The sequence below is a fragment of the Patagioenas fasciata genome, chromosome 2, assembly GCF_037038585.1.
Source record: "Patagioenas fasciata isolate bPatFas1 chromosome 2, bPatFas1.hap1, whole genome shotgun sequence".
In the NCBI taxonomy this organism is placed as follows: Eukaryota; Metazoa; Chordata; class Aves; order Columbiformes; family Columbidae; genus Patagioenas; species Patagioenas fasciata.
The window spans coordinates 106,297,106-106,314,430 of record NC_092521.1 but is presented as its reverse complement, the minus strand read 5'-3'; the positions used below and the strand labels follow the sequence as shown (position 1 = coordinate 106,314,430).

The following is a 17,325-nucleotide window of genomic DNA, read 5'->3' as shown; positions in this document are numbered from 1 at the left end:
TGCTCATGTAGGAAGAACCACAGTGAACCTCTTTTTGTGGGCTGTCTCTGCCTTCTCTCTCGAGATTGGAAACACCTTCTCCTAACAGCTGAAACATAGGTTTGTGCAGGTCGTGAACGGTACGAGTCTTCTCTGAGCTCTTTGATTTCTTGCAACAGCTTTTCAAACCGGTCATTAGATTTTTCACACAGTTTCTCCACAGCAGAGACACAAGCCCATAGAGAACCAACAAGGCTGTCCTCAAAGTACTGGAGCTGCTCAATCACTTCATTAATTTCTTGTACACCTCTAGCTGACCAGACCATTCCTGCCAATGACTTAGCATATGCAGGTGGTGCACTTTGTACAAATCTGCGCCACATAGATTTTGTACAATTGATTCTGTCTGGGTCTGTCCCCTCTTGGCTGTTTGGTCCTAGATAGATGATCTCTCGCACAGCTAATTCTCTCGGGAACTGGATACCTCTCTCCATAGTATTCCATTTCCCTAACGTGGATATACAATCTTCCTTGTAGGGAAATCTGACTTTCATAGCTGCCAGGAGTCGGGTCCAGAGAGTAGTGGCATTAGACTCTCTTGAAATTGCCCTATCAATGGTGGAATCTTTTGACAGAGATCCCAGCTGCCTGGCTTCACCACCTTCTAATTCAATTGTTTCTGCCCCATTGTCCCAGCATCGCAGCAGCCAGGTTAAAATATTCTCGCCTTCACGACGACTAAAGTCTTTTTGCAGATCTCTCAGCTCACCTGGAGAAAAGGACCGAGGTGGTGGTCACTTCATCTCTACCCTGTCCTGATGATGCCTCTTGGGTTGATGTTGGCCCTGTGCCATCACCTGCTGCACGGGTAGTCTTTCTAGTGACTTTCTTACAACCAGCAACTGATGCTGATATGGGTTCACCATCATCTGATTCATTTTCAGAGTCTGAATGACTGTCACAGTGATTGGTATGGTTACAGCAGCAACAGTGCCCAGTGTGTGAAGACGGGGGGGCTGCCTTGTTAGCCTCTGAGGCTGGAGAAATAACGTTGTCTGCAGCGACCTTGGCAGAGGAGCTCTGCGGAGGAGCTGTAGCTTCAGCCTGTGAAGCCGTGGTTGGGGGGGCAGTGGCTGCAGCAGCAGCTTTGGCTGTTTTGCCTTTTCTCGAGCGGCTAGGAGTGCTTTTTGCTAAAGCTTCCGAAGACGCACTGCAAATCTCAGGACTAAAAAGAGACGCAAACCTCCTATTGAACCTCATTTCTCTTAACAGTAACACAAACTGACACACATTCAGCAAACCAGATAACACCATCACCGTTCTATCAAAGCTCCAAGGATATTCAAAGTTCTCTAAAACACTTTCAAACTGTCTTAGGGAAAACACAAAAGTATTGTTAGTCAGCCTTTCTAAAGATTCGCTTGACCAATTAGCAAATATAGAGCCATTCTGCTCTTTAATCTCTCCTGGAGGTTTTTCAAGGTAAAGCAGAAGCGAGTAGAAATTCATTAGCGGCTGCAGTAATATGAAATAAACCAATGCCAAACCACACAATCATCATGACCGCTGTCCAGTTTCTTGTTGTTATATAATGAATACTTCGATTCAGAAGGAAACACCAACACAATATGGGATCAGCGAGCGCAATATAGAAAATAACTGATACAACTTTTGCCATAACATCTTTAAGTCAATGTAATTCACTTTGCCTTAATACCACTAAAAAATATCCGAAGCAAACAGACGCGCGAGTATCACAACTCTATGAGTTGGCACCGTGCCAAGAAAATTGAAAGGTACGTCAGAGCAGTAGAAAAGCTAAAATATCTCCAAATTTTACCCCTTTCTCTTGCCCCACGTTGGGCGCCAATTATCTGTCGAGGGTTTAGATTGCGGGGTGACAATCAAACCCTGGCAGATGTACTGTTAACCTCCTCTCCCCCCAACTTCCCCCTTTTGCCCCTTCCTCTCCCCCCTTCCCACTCAGGACAGGCGATTGGGAGGGAAAGAAGGACAGAGAGAAGAGAGTTGGAAAAGTTAAAGATGTTTTACTAATGCTACTAATAAGAATAGAGAAAATAACACAAAATATACAAAACCAATCTTGTAAGTCTCAGCAACTGCAGAGCCAGCACCCAAAGTCCTGGATTAGACTCTGTAGCCAACCGGAGCTGGATTCAGTCTCTCACTAGGCCTCAGTTTGCAGGGACGTCCAGCAAGGTCCTCTCCTAATGTTGGCCATAAGCAGAAGGGAAGGGAAAAGGTAAAAAGGGCCGAGATCCTCGTGATCTCCCACTTTTATATGAAGTATTCACGTGAATGGAATGTTATACACCATTGGTCAGTCTCTTGGTCATCAGTTTTCTCGTTGCCCCTCTTGCGAGATGTCCGTCCGTGCTTATCAATAAGTTTGCATTCCATTGCTAGGTTTAACCAAAACGTGTTGGGTTCTCCAGGAAAATGCAGCTAACATGAAGGCTTTAGCTGACAGGCAAATTCACTAAAAGAGAAACTTGTTTTTAACAAAACCAGGACAGCATGGCAAAAGTCCTTCTGAGCCATGTTTAAGATCTAGGACAGGAGTGCCAAATGCATTTTCACCGGGGGCCACATCAACCTCACGGTTGCCTTCAAAGGCCCAAATGCAATGTTAGGACTGTGTAATTACTCCTACACTTATGCAGTCCTAACATTACATTTGGCCCTTTGAAGGCAACCGTGAGGCTGATGTGACCCCCAGTGAAAATGAGTTTGACACCCCTGGTCTAGGAGGACTCCTCTCCTTTTTCCAAGTGAAAATCTGTGGGCTTGGCAGTAGACAAGCATTCCCAGGATAACTCACAGAAATTTTCAGCTTCTACATTACTTGACACTGGCATGTGCACTGGGCAAAGCTGCTACCCGATTAAAGGTTATGGAGAATGTGACTGGCATATCTCCTATGAGGTAGGAATTAAGAATTTATCCCACTTCCTCCTTTTCAGATTACTGACTCTGAGATTTCATATTCCTGCGAAGACACTGTGTCAGACTGCCTTTATGGCAGTGACCCAGCTACCTTGGCTTTGCCTCATCCAAGAGGTGCCAGACAGTTGTTAGTCATCATATCAGGGACAGTCCTGGTATTCACAGGAGGTACTTCAGAAATCCTCCTTCTTGTTACTTGCTGTGAACTATGTCATAAATTCAAAGCAGCTTGGATTTGAAGTTAGATAGTCCTCCCTCACTACTGCTAGCTTGTGAGATATGATCTATATTAACAACACTAGCACCATGTCATGCTGTGTACAGGATTTGGTGCCACGTTCCCCCTATCTAAGAGTCATGCTGGCTTTAACTTGTATGGGGTTCAGCTGTGGAATTCCAAGTAAAAAGCATCCAAGGATGCCATATGTAGCAGAAGACTTCAGAACAGCCTAACCACAAGGCACAAGTATTTTATTTTTTCTTCCCCTGCACTGGGACGTGGATTATTTAGAGGGACAGAAATCAATCATTTGCTGTGGCTCTTTCACAGCAAAGGCTGTGAGAAGCAGAGCAATGATGTGCACAAGAAAACCTTCCGGAGTGCCTCCATACAGAGGCTGATAATTCTGCAACATCACAATGTTGGACTTCACTAATAAGTATATGTAAATACTCTGCAATCAGGTTTTTGTTTTGCTTTGGTTTTGTTCATGGTGATGTGACAATTATAATAACTTCTGGCATTCTAGTAAATATTAATTTATTAGATTTAAATTTGGTCTAAAATTAATTAAATCTAAAGAAAATTCTAGTGAAGTGTTGCCTATGTTGTGTTTTGGATTTTTATTCTGAATATATCGGGTTAACTTCCTGCTCAAAGTTTCTTCCTGCCTTTAGAAGTTAAATTATTTAAAGATATTTAACAGTTGTTTTGAAGGAGTGGAGTTGCTTCAATAGGTGAGCAGAGATTTTTTTTTTTTTTTTTTTTTTGTGAAGGTGTTAGAAGAAATAAAGAGATCTCCATCATGGAGTGTAGTACACAAATGTCTCAGAACTATAGGTCAGAATTTGCCTTTTCATTTGCATTTATCAGTGTGAGTCCTATAAACTGTGCTTCCAATGTCTTTTCAGGTAAACCCAGAAAAGTTATAGGAAATTGAGATCTGTAATAATAGAATCCTGTTTGAAATTACACTAGTTTGTCTGGTTTAGCACAGAACTAAGATTAGTCATATTGTTCTTAAATTGTGCTGTTTTAACTTCAGATTAAAAATTAAGATTATCTCACCATAAAATGTTATTCAAGGGACAATATCTAAGGTATAGTTGTTCAAATTTTATGTAATGTAGTGCATGGGCTAGAGTACTGAAAACATTTATTTTTTATTATGCTTTTCTTTGGCTCTTTGTATTTTCTTTCAATCAATGGGATTATTAATCAGTAAATGCTTCAAATGGATAAATAAATCTGAAGAGATATCTGGTTTGAGCTAGTGTGTGTGTGGTGTGTTTTTGTGTTTTAACTCTCTCATCTTCCTTCTTGTCAATAGCCTCTTTCAACCCACCCCACCTATCCCTTACCACCTCAGGTCCATACTAGTTTTTCCTGTCAGGTGCAGACATGAATTTAAGGAGCGGAAACTTAAAGTGGGGAGAAGATGCTGGACTGAAAACAGTACCTCATTCTCAAAACTAATTGTTCTTCATCTCTGCCTACCCCTTTCTTTTACCTCTGCACTTTCTAAATGTCCATGTCATCTGGTTGAACTGGTTTGTGAAAGAATAAAACTGATATTGTATTACAAGTTTAGACTTTGGGGTTCAAGTAAATTGTTTTTTAATAAAATGTTTGTTTATACGTGAATGATAGTTTGCCATATCTCTTGCAGACCTACATTTCTCCAAGTGCTGCTATATTTAAAGCAGAAGAGGTTGGTGAAGAAACAAAGGCTATGCTGAACAACATGCGAGTTTATGGAACATGCATTATCATTCTGATGGCCATAGTAGTTTTTGTGGGAGTGAAGTATGTCAACAAACTTGCATTGGTCTTCCTTGCCTGTGTGATTCTTTCCATCATTGCTATATATGCTGGAGTAATTAAGACTGCTTTTGACCCACCTGACTTTCCGTAAGTGCAATAGCTTTAAGTAGTATGAGTTATTAAATAAAAAGTGTATGGGGCAAATACTACTGTAACAATTTTACATTTTGAGCTAAACTTCAAAATACAAGCACAGTGGCTTCAATGGTAGGTTTTATGTGTTTTGGGCAATTATGTGCTCATTTGTTATTTTGAGCCTACCAGTCTGAATCTTTCTCATTCTTCATAAGACATGATAATCTGGGAAACATTCTTTGGTAGGTAAAGTTACTGGCTGTTATCCCATCTGCACGTGAAGAACAGGGAGGTGGTTTTGCTGACAGTAAATATAGCTGCTTTAGATAAAGATTTAAACTAAAAACCTACAGAATAAAGTAAAAACTTCAAGACAATGTTGTAGCTATGAACTGTAGTTCTGAAAGAAATATACTTTCGGACTTTCTTTGTTATGAGGAAATCTTTGAAACTTGCATTTCTCCCTACTTAAAATGGAGACATTGCAGTGTTTATGAAGGCTTTCTATCTTCTTGTTAATAAAAGTCAAATTTTATTGGCATAGTGTTTCTAAACAGTGTTATCTTGTACCTCTCTCACCTCCCCAAGAATTATTTCTTTTGTCCAGTTATCAGTATGCAAGTTGTATTTTTGTGCATCTTTTGCTGTCAGGAGAGAAAACAAGATGATACTGCTTAACATGTTAACACAATAGCCTCGTAACTTTTGTTACCAAGTACCATTTGTTATGCAGGACTAAAGTTATCCTTTGCTGTGTGATTGTTACAGATTCCATAGTACTTTGAAGTCTTGATGGTTGTGTTATGCATTGAGTGTTAAACCAGTATTTGTGGACTGTCCTGTAAAATGATATCAAGTATTCTATTGAAAAAAAAGTGCATTCAAAACTGATATTTTTTCTGAAGATAACTTGAATTTCTAAAACTCTAACTTCCAATAGGGATATACTTCTTTTAGTCACCTTTGTAGGAAAAAGTGGGTTTATCTGGATATGTAGCTTAGGTAAGGCTTGTTATCAAGTTCCTGGAAACCTTATCTGTGACTGCTGCTGTGAAATATTGTTTGAGAAAAACAAAAATAAAGGTTATATTCCAATAAATGTAGTTGTTCCACACTTTGGCCAGTCTGCCTCAAAATGAGAGTGTGGTTTTATAGTATGGTAAAGGTGATCTGGTGGTGAGCTGATCACCAAAAAGACCAGCTTCCATCTAGTTTGTTGGTTAGGTTGGCACCTCTGTTAGGTTTGGCCATTGTATAGATGGTAAAATAGTTTACCTCATGATCTCCCAGTTGAATCAAACTGGAAGAAGTTTCCATGGATAGTCAACTCACCCAGCTGCTATACGATCACCAAATCAATAGCATTTAAAATTAAAAACTAGCAAGGCAAGTGGCAAGATGATCTCTTGCAGAAAGCAGCAGCTTTCTGTTAAATCTGCTCAACTTAAATGTAATGCCCTGAAGCTATACTGGTGTCCTGTATTCTTCTTGAGGTATCTATTCTTAATTGGCATCAAAAATAGGATATTGCAGTAGGTCAGTATTCTGCTTGGTTTGGTATACTTGTTGTAATGCCAAATGGTATGCTTTTACTGTTTATCAGCTTCTTAACTGAACTCCTTCAGAAGTGTTAGATGTATACTATGTGTTCTTCTATTTACCTACCCAACACAGATGTTTTCTTTGTTCCTTCTTTTGTTTTCTTAGATATTATATGTAACTTCATTATTAAGCAACCCTGGAATAGATAGCTCCTAAACATCTTTTGTGTAGCTCAGCAAATAAATGTTCCTAGATCTTTAATATTATTTACTGTTAGGAATTTGCTTTTTGCGAACTGTTCTGTTTCTTTAATTTCTGAGTGTTTTAATTTCTTCCTGCTATGTGATTCTTTGACTTGTACTCCTATCAATGCTTTTTGATTTTGCTGTTTAATCCTGCTGGCTTATTTCCTACCTTTTGGAGTTTAGTATTTTTGAGCGCCATCTAAAATATTTATTTCCTAGGAAAGGATATGAGATAATTGCCTAATATTACTTTTGTATTTTCTTGGTCAGGCTCATTGTTATATAAAGTATTACTCAATTTCACTTCTTATTTGTAGGACTGGATAAATCATGATCTTCGTTATTTAATGGCCAAGCTGCTTGAGTTGATTTTTATTTAAAAAAAAAAAACATAAGAAGGCAAAAGAACTATTAATACCTTAAAGTAGAAATGTTTGATCAGTGTTTGAAATATTATAGTATCTACATATAAAACAATTATCAATATACGGTTTCAGTAGATGTACTATAGGTTGTAAGATAGCTACTGTATAAAACAGGTTTATGAAGAAATCTAATGGACAAAAAAAGTGGTTTAATGCACAACACTATATTGAAGTATCACTGTTTTATTTTTTGTTTATAGTATCTGTCTCCTTGGAAACCGTACGTTATCTAAACGCAGCTTTGATGTCTGTGCCAAATTTACTGAAAACAATAATGAAACAAAGACTACAACTTTGTGGCGCCTATTCTGTGACAGTTCTCTGTTTAATGCAACATGTGATGACTACTTTAGTCTCAATAACGTAACAGAAATTCAAGGGATTCCAGGAATAATGAGTGGAGTTCTAACTGGTAAGTTGGAAAGCACAGTAATTTGAAAGTTTGTGGACATGATTAATTTCGCCTGTAGCTGTTCTCTAATGTAGTGGTCTAGCCTGTTACTACTACTTTAGCTCTCATCTTTTTTGTGCGAAAGATACCTGGAGTATGCTTACTCTTATAAAGTTTCCATCTGTTTTTAGACACTTTATACCAAATGCTTTAATTTAAGGGTCATTTCGGTTTTATAGGCACTCTCTCAAAAGCCATGATTCTATTAAAAAAAAAAAGTAAAGTGTTTATTACACCTATGTATGTATGTATGCCAGATACACATATTTCAATAAGCTGTTCATTAATACATTCTCAAACTCTCCTGAGGGAGAACTTGTTTCTAATTTTCAGGTGATACATTGAGGAATAAAGTCCTGTGGCTTGTCCAATGTGATACAGCAAGTTAATGATGGGTTTGGAGAAAAGTGGTCTTTCTAGCTTCTAGTCTAGCATTTGGACAGGAGGTGTTCTACAAAATGTATAGATTTTCTTCTGTTTACATTCCTGTATGGTTGTGGCGGCTTGGGATTCCAATTGCTCTGGGACATAAGATTAGTTTTGAACATGTACTGGATTCTATTGTATACAAACACCGTTTTTGGGGATGAAATGGATGTTCTGATACATCTCCCCTGCTTCCCGTTAAAATAAGATTTGACTTAAATAAATATGCAACTCTACATAGGGACACTACTGCCATAGTAATTAATTCAGTTTATATTATGAAATATAAAGAGTACAAATACATAGTAAAATACTAAAATACTAAAAAAGCATCAAAATTTTTGTTTTAAAGAAGTCACTCATTTTCCTCATTGAAAAATGAAATTACTTTTGATTGGAATATTTGTTACAAGAAATGTGACTTGGGGTTTGTTCTATGCATTTTATAATTTACCACATGCATATCTACATTTTTTCCTGAATATCTGTTTCCTGCCGCAATTCAGAAGATAACTCTCTGTTCTGAATTTTGCTACTGTGTCAGCTTTAAGCTGTTTTGCTTTTGAAGGTTTCAGACTGTGTACTCATTTTTCTTGTTTTGGAAAATTGTGCTTTGATTCTCTTCACTGATTAATGTTTCTTTGAACTAGCGCTACTGTATAAAAGTGTATTTCACTATTCTATTATCATGTAATGCTAAGCTTTCTAACAACTGGGGGAGTCTGTTGAAAGCTCAGTGTCAGGGCTGTGTCTTCCAGTGTTCAATGCTTGATGCTTACCTATAGCGAATTTCATTAATTGCATTATCTTCAGTCACTGAGTCTGATGTGGTTTTTCTGTAGTTTTTTGCAGTTGGTTTTACTTCCAAAACGTTGAGTAACTGAGTATTACCAGTAAACTTTCTCACCTTGCTGTTAGCTCCTTTTTCCAGGCTGTTTAAATGTACTGGAAAGCGCTGGCTACATCCTGCTACTTATCCTTGTGGAAGCTTACTCATGGCTTTCCTGTATTATAAAATTGTATTTACATTTACTCTTACCTGTTTTCTATCTTTAAACCTTTTTTTATCCATGTGAGGAATTTTCCTCTTATCCCATAGCTACTATAGATTCATTGGGTGAAGAATCTTTCAAAAATATGGGAAATCCAGGTAGGACTGAATTAAGTAGATCGCCATTGTTTGTTTCCTGAAAGAAATTTGAATACTTCTGACAACTTTCTTTTACGAAAGCTAAGCTGAGACTCTCTCAGTTCCTCAAACTCAAGAAAATATCCCCCTGTGAATAGTTGCTGTTTATTTTCAGAACTCAAAGATAACACTTGTGTGTTTCCTGCTTCTACCCATTGTTGTTGTTGCTATCAACTGTTCACCTGCAGATGCTTTTTGTGAGCCTTTAGTTTTCTGATATCTCTGAAACTCTCTTAAAGTTGGCCTTGTATTTGTCATGTTTCAGTCCTTAGCAATACCATTTCACGTAGACTCACAGTTAGTCCCTCAGGTCTTTCAGTATTTTGGGAGATTCCAGGCTAAGTACAAATTTTTATGATTTTGGAAAAATGTGCTCTGGTTCTCTTCACCGATTAACACTTGTTTAAACTAGCACCACCGAATAAAAGCACATTTCACTACCCTAGTGTCATGTAATGCTAAGACTAAGTAGATCGCCTTGTCCTGCTTGTGGAATGCGAGCACACATTCTGATACCTAATGTAAGCTTAAACATGACTGGCAAAGATTTCTCAAGGAGGATTTTCTTCCACTGATGCTGTATGTTCTGCTTTGTGTGAAGACTTTGCAGCTGCAGAGTCTGCACATTTAAGTTTCTGGAGCGGTGGCTGGGAAGACTCAGATATGCGTGTATGTCTCAGGAAGTTTTTTTTTAAGTCCTCACACCATTTACTAGGCATTTGTGTAGAGTAAGTATGCATCTCTTATACACGTTCTGTCAGTGTTGTCCTAACAATAATAAATAATTCCACACATAGCTGACCAAGCATGCCCATGCATATGGCTCCAACAATAATGAAATAGTTCTGGAAACGGCTTCCATCAACATTGTTCTACTTTATGGTAGCATGTTGTTGGTTTAGATATGTTGTACTAGATCTTGTTTGTGTCCCTAAATGTTGCTAGAGGACCCTTCACAACCCATAAATTGTCCTAGGAGGGAAGCCTACCTCCACACATATGTCTGGACTCTTCTGAAAAGTGGCCCTTTTCCCTCACAATAACTTTCAAGTCCACTTGGATTTTATTGCTTTGGGAAAATGAACATAGGAAATTTAGTCTAACAAAGTTCTGTGTGATGTCTTATGAAAGGGGAAGTAACTTCTATTTTACAAAATTTCGAAGCTGATTTTACACATTCGTGCTGGCATGCACACTTCAACAGTTAGAGTTGTATGCATTAGAGTGCTCAGGCTATTGTCACTTCTGTGTCATGCTGAATAAAGAACAGAGACTTGAGTCCTCATTAAGTATTTAGTGCTTTTGATTGGCAATGACAAACTGATTGTTTTGGACTGACTTTTTATGCTTCATAGGGAATATAAGGTGTTAGTTTGGATATCTTGTTTTATGTCACTCCTCAATTCTGTAGTAAAATTTTGTTGTTTCCTTAACTCTTCTTTTTATGACTTCAGTCTTATCTCCAGATAAGTTTGTTATTCCTCTTCCTTTGAATGAGCTAACATACATAACATTCTGTAGCAATCTTTGTTCTGCTCTCTTTTATGTTTCTTATGCATGCTTCCATATATGCTTACCGATTGCAAGACTTCTATTACAAATCTGGGTATGAGCACCCTATATTTAGCCACTTAAGGAGATCCAGAGTAATCTCCTGTTGTGCTCAAGGTAAACTTTTGCTATTACAAAGGCTTAGAATACTGTACTTAATTCCCTTAAGTTGTACTGGATGGCTGATAAATAGGCTATCAGATCCATCATCTTTGCAATCCATGGAAATTGTTTATTTCTGTGGTGCTAAATCCTTTGGCTCTTTGACAGGGAGGGAGAGTAATTACTCTTCCTTCACATGTGGTAGGACAACTAGTCTCATTTTAAAGTAAAATCAGGGCTGTAGGTTCTCACTGTCTTGTCAAGGGATACAATCTGTATTTCCACAAATGAAAAGCTCTCAAAAGCTATTGGTACTTTGACCTGTTAATCAAACAAGCATCCTTTGTTTGTGGAATTTGAGCTATGTTCTGCTGGGTTTTGATTGCTTTATGGTTTGGTTTTGTGGTTTGTTTTTTTTTGTTGGTTTCTTTTTGGTTTTTGTTTTGGTTTTTTGTGCTTATCAGTTCTTTTCTGGAGTCTGGTTACTCTGTGCTTGTAACTGTGTGGAATACCAGCTGAGTCCTGAACTTGTCCAGGGTTCTTCTGTACAGCAGGTCACAAAGAGCTTAAGCTACTGATAAATACCATTTTGTCCTGCTCCTCAAAATACAGTAAGAAATATGAATAAATGCTAAGGTTCCCTGAACTTGGAGATAGTTTCCTTATTTGTTCACAATACATCCTAAGAATTGCCTGTGCAATGTAAGTGGGTATTCTACAAATATATTAGAATTTAATTTAATTTAATTCTATAAGTAAATCTGTCGTTAATGGAAGCGGAAATCTTGTATGTTGCATCCCATACACTACTGCATTTCTACTGGCATATGATGAGATTGTCCACCATTTACAATTGTTATTGATCATATTGCTGCTGCGTTCTTGGCTTTATAAGGAAATGTTTGGAATCAAATTATTTTTGTGTAAGAAAAGCCATTTGATTAATGAGATTATTACATTCTTACTATCCTGAAACAGAGAGAGGACACTGTCTTTTCTGCCTTTGTAGATAATCTGTGGAGTGCCTACTCAGAAAAAGGATCACTACTTGAGAAAAAAAATCAGGCATCAGTTGCTGGATCAGAAGAAACAAAAATGGGTGGACTCCCTTATGTTTTTACAGACATCATGACCTACTTCACAATGCTTGTAGGGATTTATTTCCCATCTGTGACAGGTAGATACAACTATTTTTTCTTGTTTGAGGAGATGTGTACCTATACCTGAAAAAAAGACATTGCACGTGTATTTTTATTGATGAAAAATGATATTGCTAGTCTGTATGTCCCAAAGTGTATGTACCTAAAACTTTCAGATGCTAGAGGGACATAGCTGCTGACTGGTTATTTTAAGAGATTATAGGACTTAAACAATGAGCTAAGTGCTATTTTTCTATTCTGGAAAGGAAACAAAAGCTTATTCAAAAGACGACACATACCTTTATAATATTTTAATCTTCAAATGCATGAGAGAACAGTTGAGTATTAAGATGATTGCTTCAGGTTTTCAAGATGTGAACCACCTGTGGTTTGTGTTCAGTATTTTTTTTTTTTTTCCAGTTGTAACCACTGAAAACCTTTTTGTCAAGCTTAAAGGTTAGATGACTTGTATATAATTTTCTTCAGGTCACATTTGACTGAAATAACCAGAGAAATTTTTCTTCAGAAGTCACAGCTCAGGCAATTGTACTATCAAGAAGCAACACAGAATTCTGATATTTGGTTGCTACTAGAATACCAGGCAGAGGTGTCCCTTTATATTCTTGTCCCCTACTGTTCCTGTTTTTCTACTTCAGGCTCTTTTATCGATATCTCATTGTGTCTGAGCCTGTGGTTAGGATTTCATTACATGGAGTAGATAATGCTTTTGCACTGGAACATCTTGACATTAACTCTCCTGGATTTCCCTCCAATAGTGGTCAGGGGAATTCTAGGAAAGATGGCAGAATTACTCAGTTATTGTATGATTTTTCACTCCTATCATGGTACATGTATATGTTCTTATTTGAACAAAAATATTTTCGAACATGTGGCTTCCTCACCATTCTTCTTGTACTTCCTGCCTGCTCATTTCTTTTGTTTCTGTATTTTTATTATTGAGTTTATTGATTTGCTTGCATATCTTAAGTATGGTCTGTTTAGTAGAAAGTTAGTACATTTGGTCACACTGGCTAAAATAGCTAAATCCCCATTAGTTTATAACATCCATCCCTGACAATTAATATTTCCACATTTTAAAAGCAATGGTGAAGTTACATTTGATTTTTTTCATTTTTTAAATAATTTTCCTGAGCTTTCTGGAATTTGTTCAGTCAACAATGGGTGGTAACACATTTCTGAATAAAATATAAATAAATTGAAGATTTGTGAAGGGTTATAATACATTTCCATAACCTGCTCCATTGGTAATAATATGTCAGGCTTAAAGTTAGATGTTCCTATTCTATTTTTTATTTAAATTGAATTAGTATTAACTCTTTTTGACATCTAAATTGGGTTTCTTTTTAAGGTATTATGGCAGGTTCAAACAGATCTGGAGATCTTAAGGATGCTCAGAAATCTATTCCTACTGGAACAATTTTGGCTATTTCAACTACATCTCTTATTTGTATCCTTTATGCTGTGAACTTTTTTTTTCCCCAGTGTATATTCTGTAGGTATAACTTGGTAATTTTTATTGAAAAGTCATTAGAGTTGCCCAAGTATAAAATGAATGAAATCTAAACTGAAAAGAAATATTTGTCTAAAGTATATTATTTATATTATTAAAATATATCAAATTTACTTAGCTAAATATTTATATATTCAAGTGCTTCAAATTCCAAGATATAATTGATGTTTTTTATTTAAGTGATGTAGAGACTTTTAGCATCATGCTTCAGTTGGCAGATGGCTTTGTTACTATACCAGTAGAAGTGTTAAAGCAAAGTGCCAGCAATAGAAATTGCTAGTACTTCAATACCTGGAAAGAACAAATTCTTACTTGTATTAAAAAAAAAAATCTGTTCTGTTGCATGATATATGAATTGACCTTTTCCAATACTTCCAATACAAATCAATTGTGCATTGAATGCAGTTGTAGAGAACATAAATTAATAAGTTGAATTAGGCAAGAATTAAAAAAGCAACCACCAAAAAAAAAAAAACCACAAAAAACCAGAACAAACAAAACAACAACCCCCACTTCATTATCATGGACACTTCAATTTCATTCCTAGGTGAAAAATATTTTTCTTGCTCTATAGATATGATTACTTATACTATAATCTTCCTTCAGTCTCAGTAATAGATCTCTCCTGTATAGTGTTGTTTGGTGCCTGTATAGAAGGTGTGGTATTAAGAGATAAGTAAGTCATATTCAACTTTTAATTTTACAGTGAGTATGTATGATTGTGGGTTATGGTAATAGGGTTCTTCTGGGAAATATGTGATATTTTTCTTTTGCTTAGGTTAAAACTGGAGAGGAAGTCTATCTGTTAAACTGAGATGGCTGAACAAACTGATCAGGTTATCAGGCTGTATCTCTTCAAGAAGTAGAAGGAGAATCTAAAATGTTTGAATTGGAACTGTCCCTAATAAAATGTTGTTTGAAAGAAAGTCATGATTAGTATTTGCAGACCTGATGCTTGGGGGTGAAGGGAGTGGGAATACTTTGGAAGAAGTAGTATACTCCTGAGAAACAAAGACAGAAAAAGACTTTTGACAGTTAAATGTCAAGGGGTGTTCATGAGAGGGACTACAATGCACCATCAGGCCCACAATTTACCCTGGATGTATGACTCTTTTTTTGTTTTAAAATATCAATTGTAGACCAGGAGTCACATCAGTTTTCACCCATGTAGTTGCCTGAGGATATTTGAGACATAAAATGAAGCATGAAGGGAATAAATGTATAAGCATAAGACAAGCATTAACAGAATCTCCAGATTTTGATTAATTTTTACCTTGGGAAAAGTTTAGTTGACTAAGGTGAATGTGTTGGTAGGTTTCTCATTTATTTCCTTGCTGGTGTCTGGTTCTCTTTTCTAGTAAGGCCCAAGTTTGCTTTTGGTGATGAAGCAGTGGCATTGGGGTGTTGTTTCTTGATGGAGATGATGCTGCAGCAGCTTATTTCAAAAGAATCTTTTAGTCTAGAAGTAAAACCATGAGTTAAAAGCTGGATTCTAATCACAGCTAATACTAGAAGCAGCAGGAGATCATTTTTGCTTCAAAATGGTATTGCTGTTTCAGTGAAAATCTCCGTTTTCTTTTTCTTCAAAATAAATATACAAGCTGAATAAAGCTGATGCTTATGAAATAGTAAACGAATTCTGAAATTCTGAAGTATAAATTAATGCAGAGCCAACATCTATAATCACAGTTCTGGAAGCAACGTATTTGACATGTAGTGGGGGAAGGTGGTGGAATTTTGCAACCTCTGAGTGCGGGTGATCTGTCACTAGGGCAGGATGCATTGTAGCAAAAGCATTAAACCCATGTTCTTCCATTTACAGTGCTGCCAGTTCTTGGCTGAAATCCACCATAACAGTAAAATGTATGGATTTTGGTCCAGTTTAAAGATTTTTCTTTTAAATTATGGATTGTCATATCTGACATGGGAAAAAGAAGGTTGTACATCTTTCTGTGTTTGTCTTTCACCTTTTCAGATTGTTCCTAGCCATGTTTAATTAAAACATAGATATTAGAATTTGAATTAAGAATGAATGTTCAGTTGTATAAATGTCATCACAGAAGCATATTTTTTCTCCTGTATTTTTAAAGGCTGTGTTTTCCGATTTTACCATATGCTGAAAGCAGTATGTAGCTATGCATTGAGCTTGGGCATATACAAGAATTTGAACACTGGCTTATTATGTTAACCTGGTTACAATGTTTCTTGACCCTATTTAAGAGCAGGTCTGAAAAGAGAGAAAGCATTTCATTTTTCTTAGTCTGTAGCTGTTTCTTTTCTCTGGTGTTTATTTTGAAGAACAGTTTATTTTTTTCCAAGTTTTCAGGTTATCCCAGTGTGGCACCTCTTCCTAACTTCTACCTGCTTGCTTACCGTAGTAATTTAAAAATTACATCAGGTAGTATTACAGTCAGAATGTATATGGATAACTTGAAATGGTTGTCTAGCAGTGTTATTTATCCATGTATCAGTTTCACACTATTGAAAGGAAAGGCTAATACATTGTTTTGCAAACCTCCTGCTTATGCCCCAGGATATACCTGTATTGCTTGTAGAACAGACTTCTGCAATCTAGTTCCTAGTAGTCACAAGGCTCTAAAAATGCATATGTAAATACTTTTGCTGTTGATTCTGTAAAGTTTGCCAGGATACCTAATAATTGCTGCATGTCCGCTTAGAGGCAGCGCTTGTAATACATCAATTAAATGTTTTCTTTAAAACAGCAGAGTAAAGATAAATTGGTTGGGAAATCCTGTAGCGCATACTGTGATGTGGTGTTTATTGTTGAAAAGTGTTGTTCAAAAAGCTTGAAATGTGAGGAGTGAAGCTATAGTAAAATTTATTTTAATGCTTACTGTTTTTATTTTTCTTTCCTCCCCTCCCCCCCCTCCTTCCCTAAGGTTTGGAGAAGCAGTTAATGGAAATCTAGTGGTTGCTACACTGGCCTGGCCTTCACCATGGGTTATTGTGATTGGTTCATTCTTTTCAACGTGTGGTGCTGGTCTCCAGAGTCTCACTGGTGCACCCCGTCTGTTGCAGGCCATTGCAAGAGATGGCATTGTACCATTCATTCAAGTGAGATTTCTTTTCTTTATAGTACTTCAAGTATGGCTTACATTATGACAAAAAAAAAAAGCCCAATGCATTAATTCTGAAATTCCTGTAGAACTGTGAGGAAAAGATTTGGAGCTTGGTTCTCATTGTGTATAATAAGAAATCAGGCTATTGTAGAACGAAGTTTGAACTTAGATTTCTGTGCAGTGCAACTTAATTATTTTTGTTCTTACACCTAAAAGTTAGTGGTTCAAAAATAACAATGAGTTTTCTATAAATGGCAATAAATTAACTAAGAAGCAACTAACAACTGAATTTCTTGACTCCAGGCCATGTTTACAACTTGTATGTGTGAACAGAATTGGTTTAACTGGTTTAATCTCACTATGGAACTGCATGTTACTACTTGTATCGTAGAGATACAATTCTAATTTTTATTCATTTTTGTAAGCTAAATGAAGCCAAAGATGTAACACTAGAATTCTGTCTCATTACTCCAGACATTAAGATTGTTCTGGCATCCTTGTGCATGTTTTAAAAACAAGTAGATCAGATTTTTCTCAAAGCAAATGAGTAAAGGAGCTGGCAAACAAAAGAAAATAAGA

The 17,325-nt window shown here is 36.7% G+C and overlaps 1 protein-coding gene across 5 annotated transcripts in view; it reads left to right on the top strand.

The window, feature by feature from the left end:
* SLC12A7 (solute carrier family 12 member 7) overlaps positions 1–17,325 on the top strand; it is a 78,104-nt gene that overhangs the window by 32,109 nt on the left and 28,670 nt on the right. For 3 of the 5 annotated variants that reach the window (XM_071804674.1, XM_071804675.1, XM_071804676.1), the window contains exons 7-12: positions 4,836–5,077; positions 7,478–7,689; positions 12,006–12,173; positions 13,505–13,603; positions 14,273–14,342; positions 16,567–16,741. In XM_071804674.1, coding sequence (XP_071660775.1) covers positions 4,836–5,077; positions 7,478–7,689; positions 12,006–12,173; positions 13,505–13,603; positions 14,273–14,342; positions 16,567–16,741 — 966 coding nt within the window. The remainder of the gene's footprint in view (positions 1–4,835; positions 5,078–7,477; positions 7,690–12,005; positions 12,174–13,504; positions 13,604–14,272; positions 14,343–16,566; positions 16,742–17,325) is intronic. The other 2 variants (XM_065830717.2, XM_065830716.2) reach the window with 1 other exon arrangement.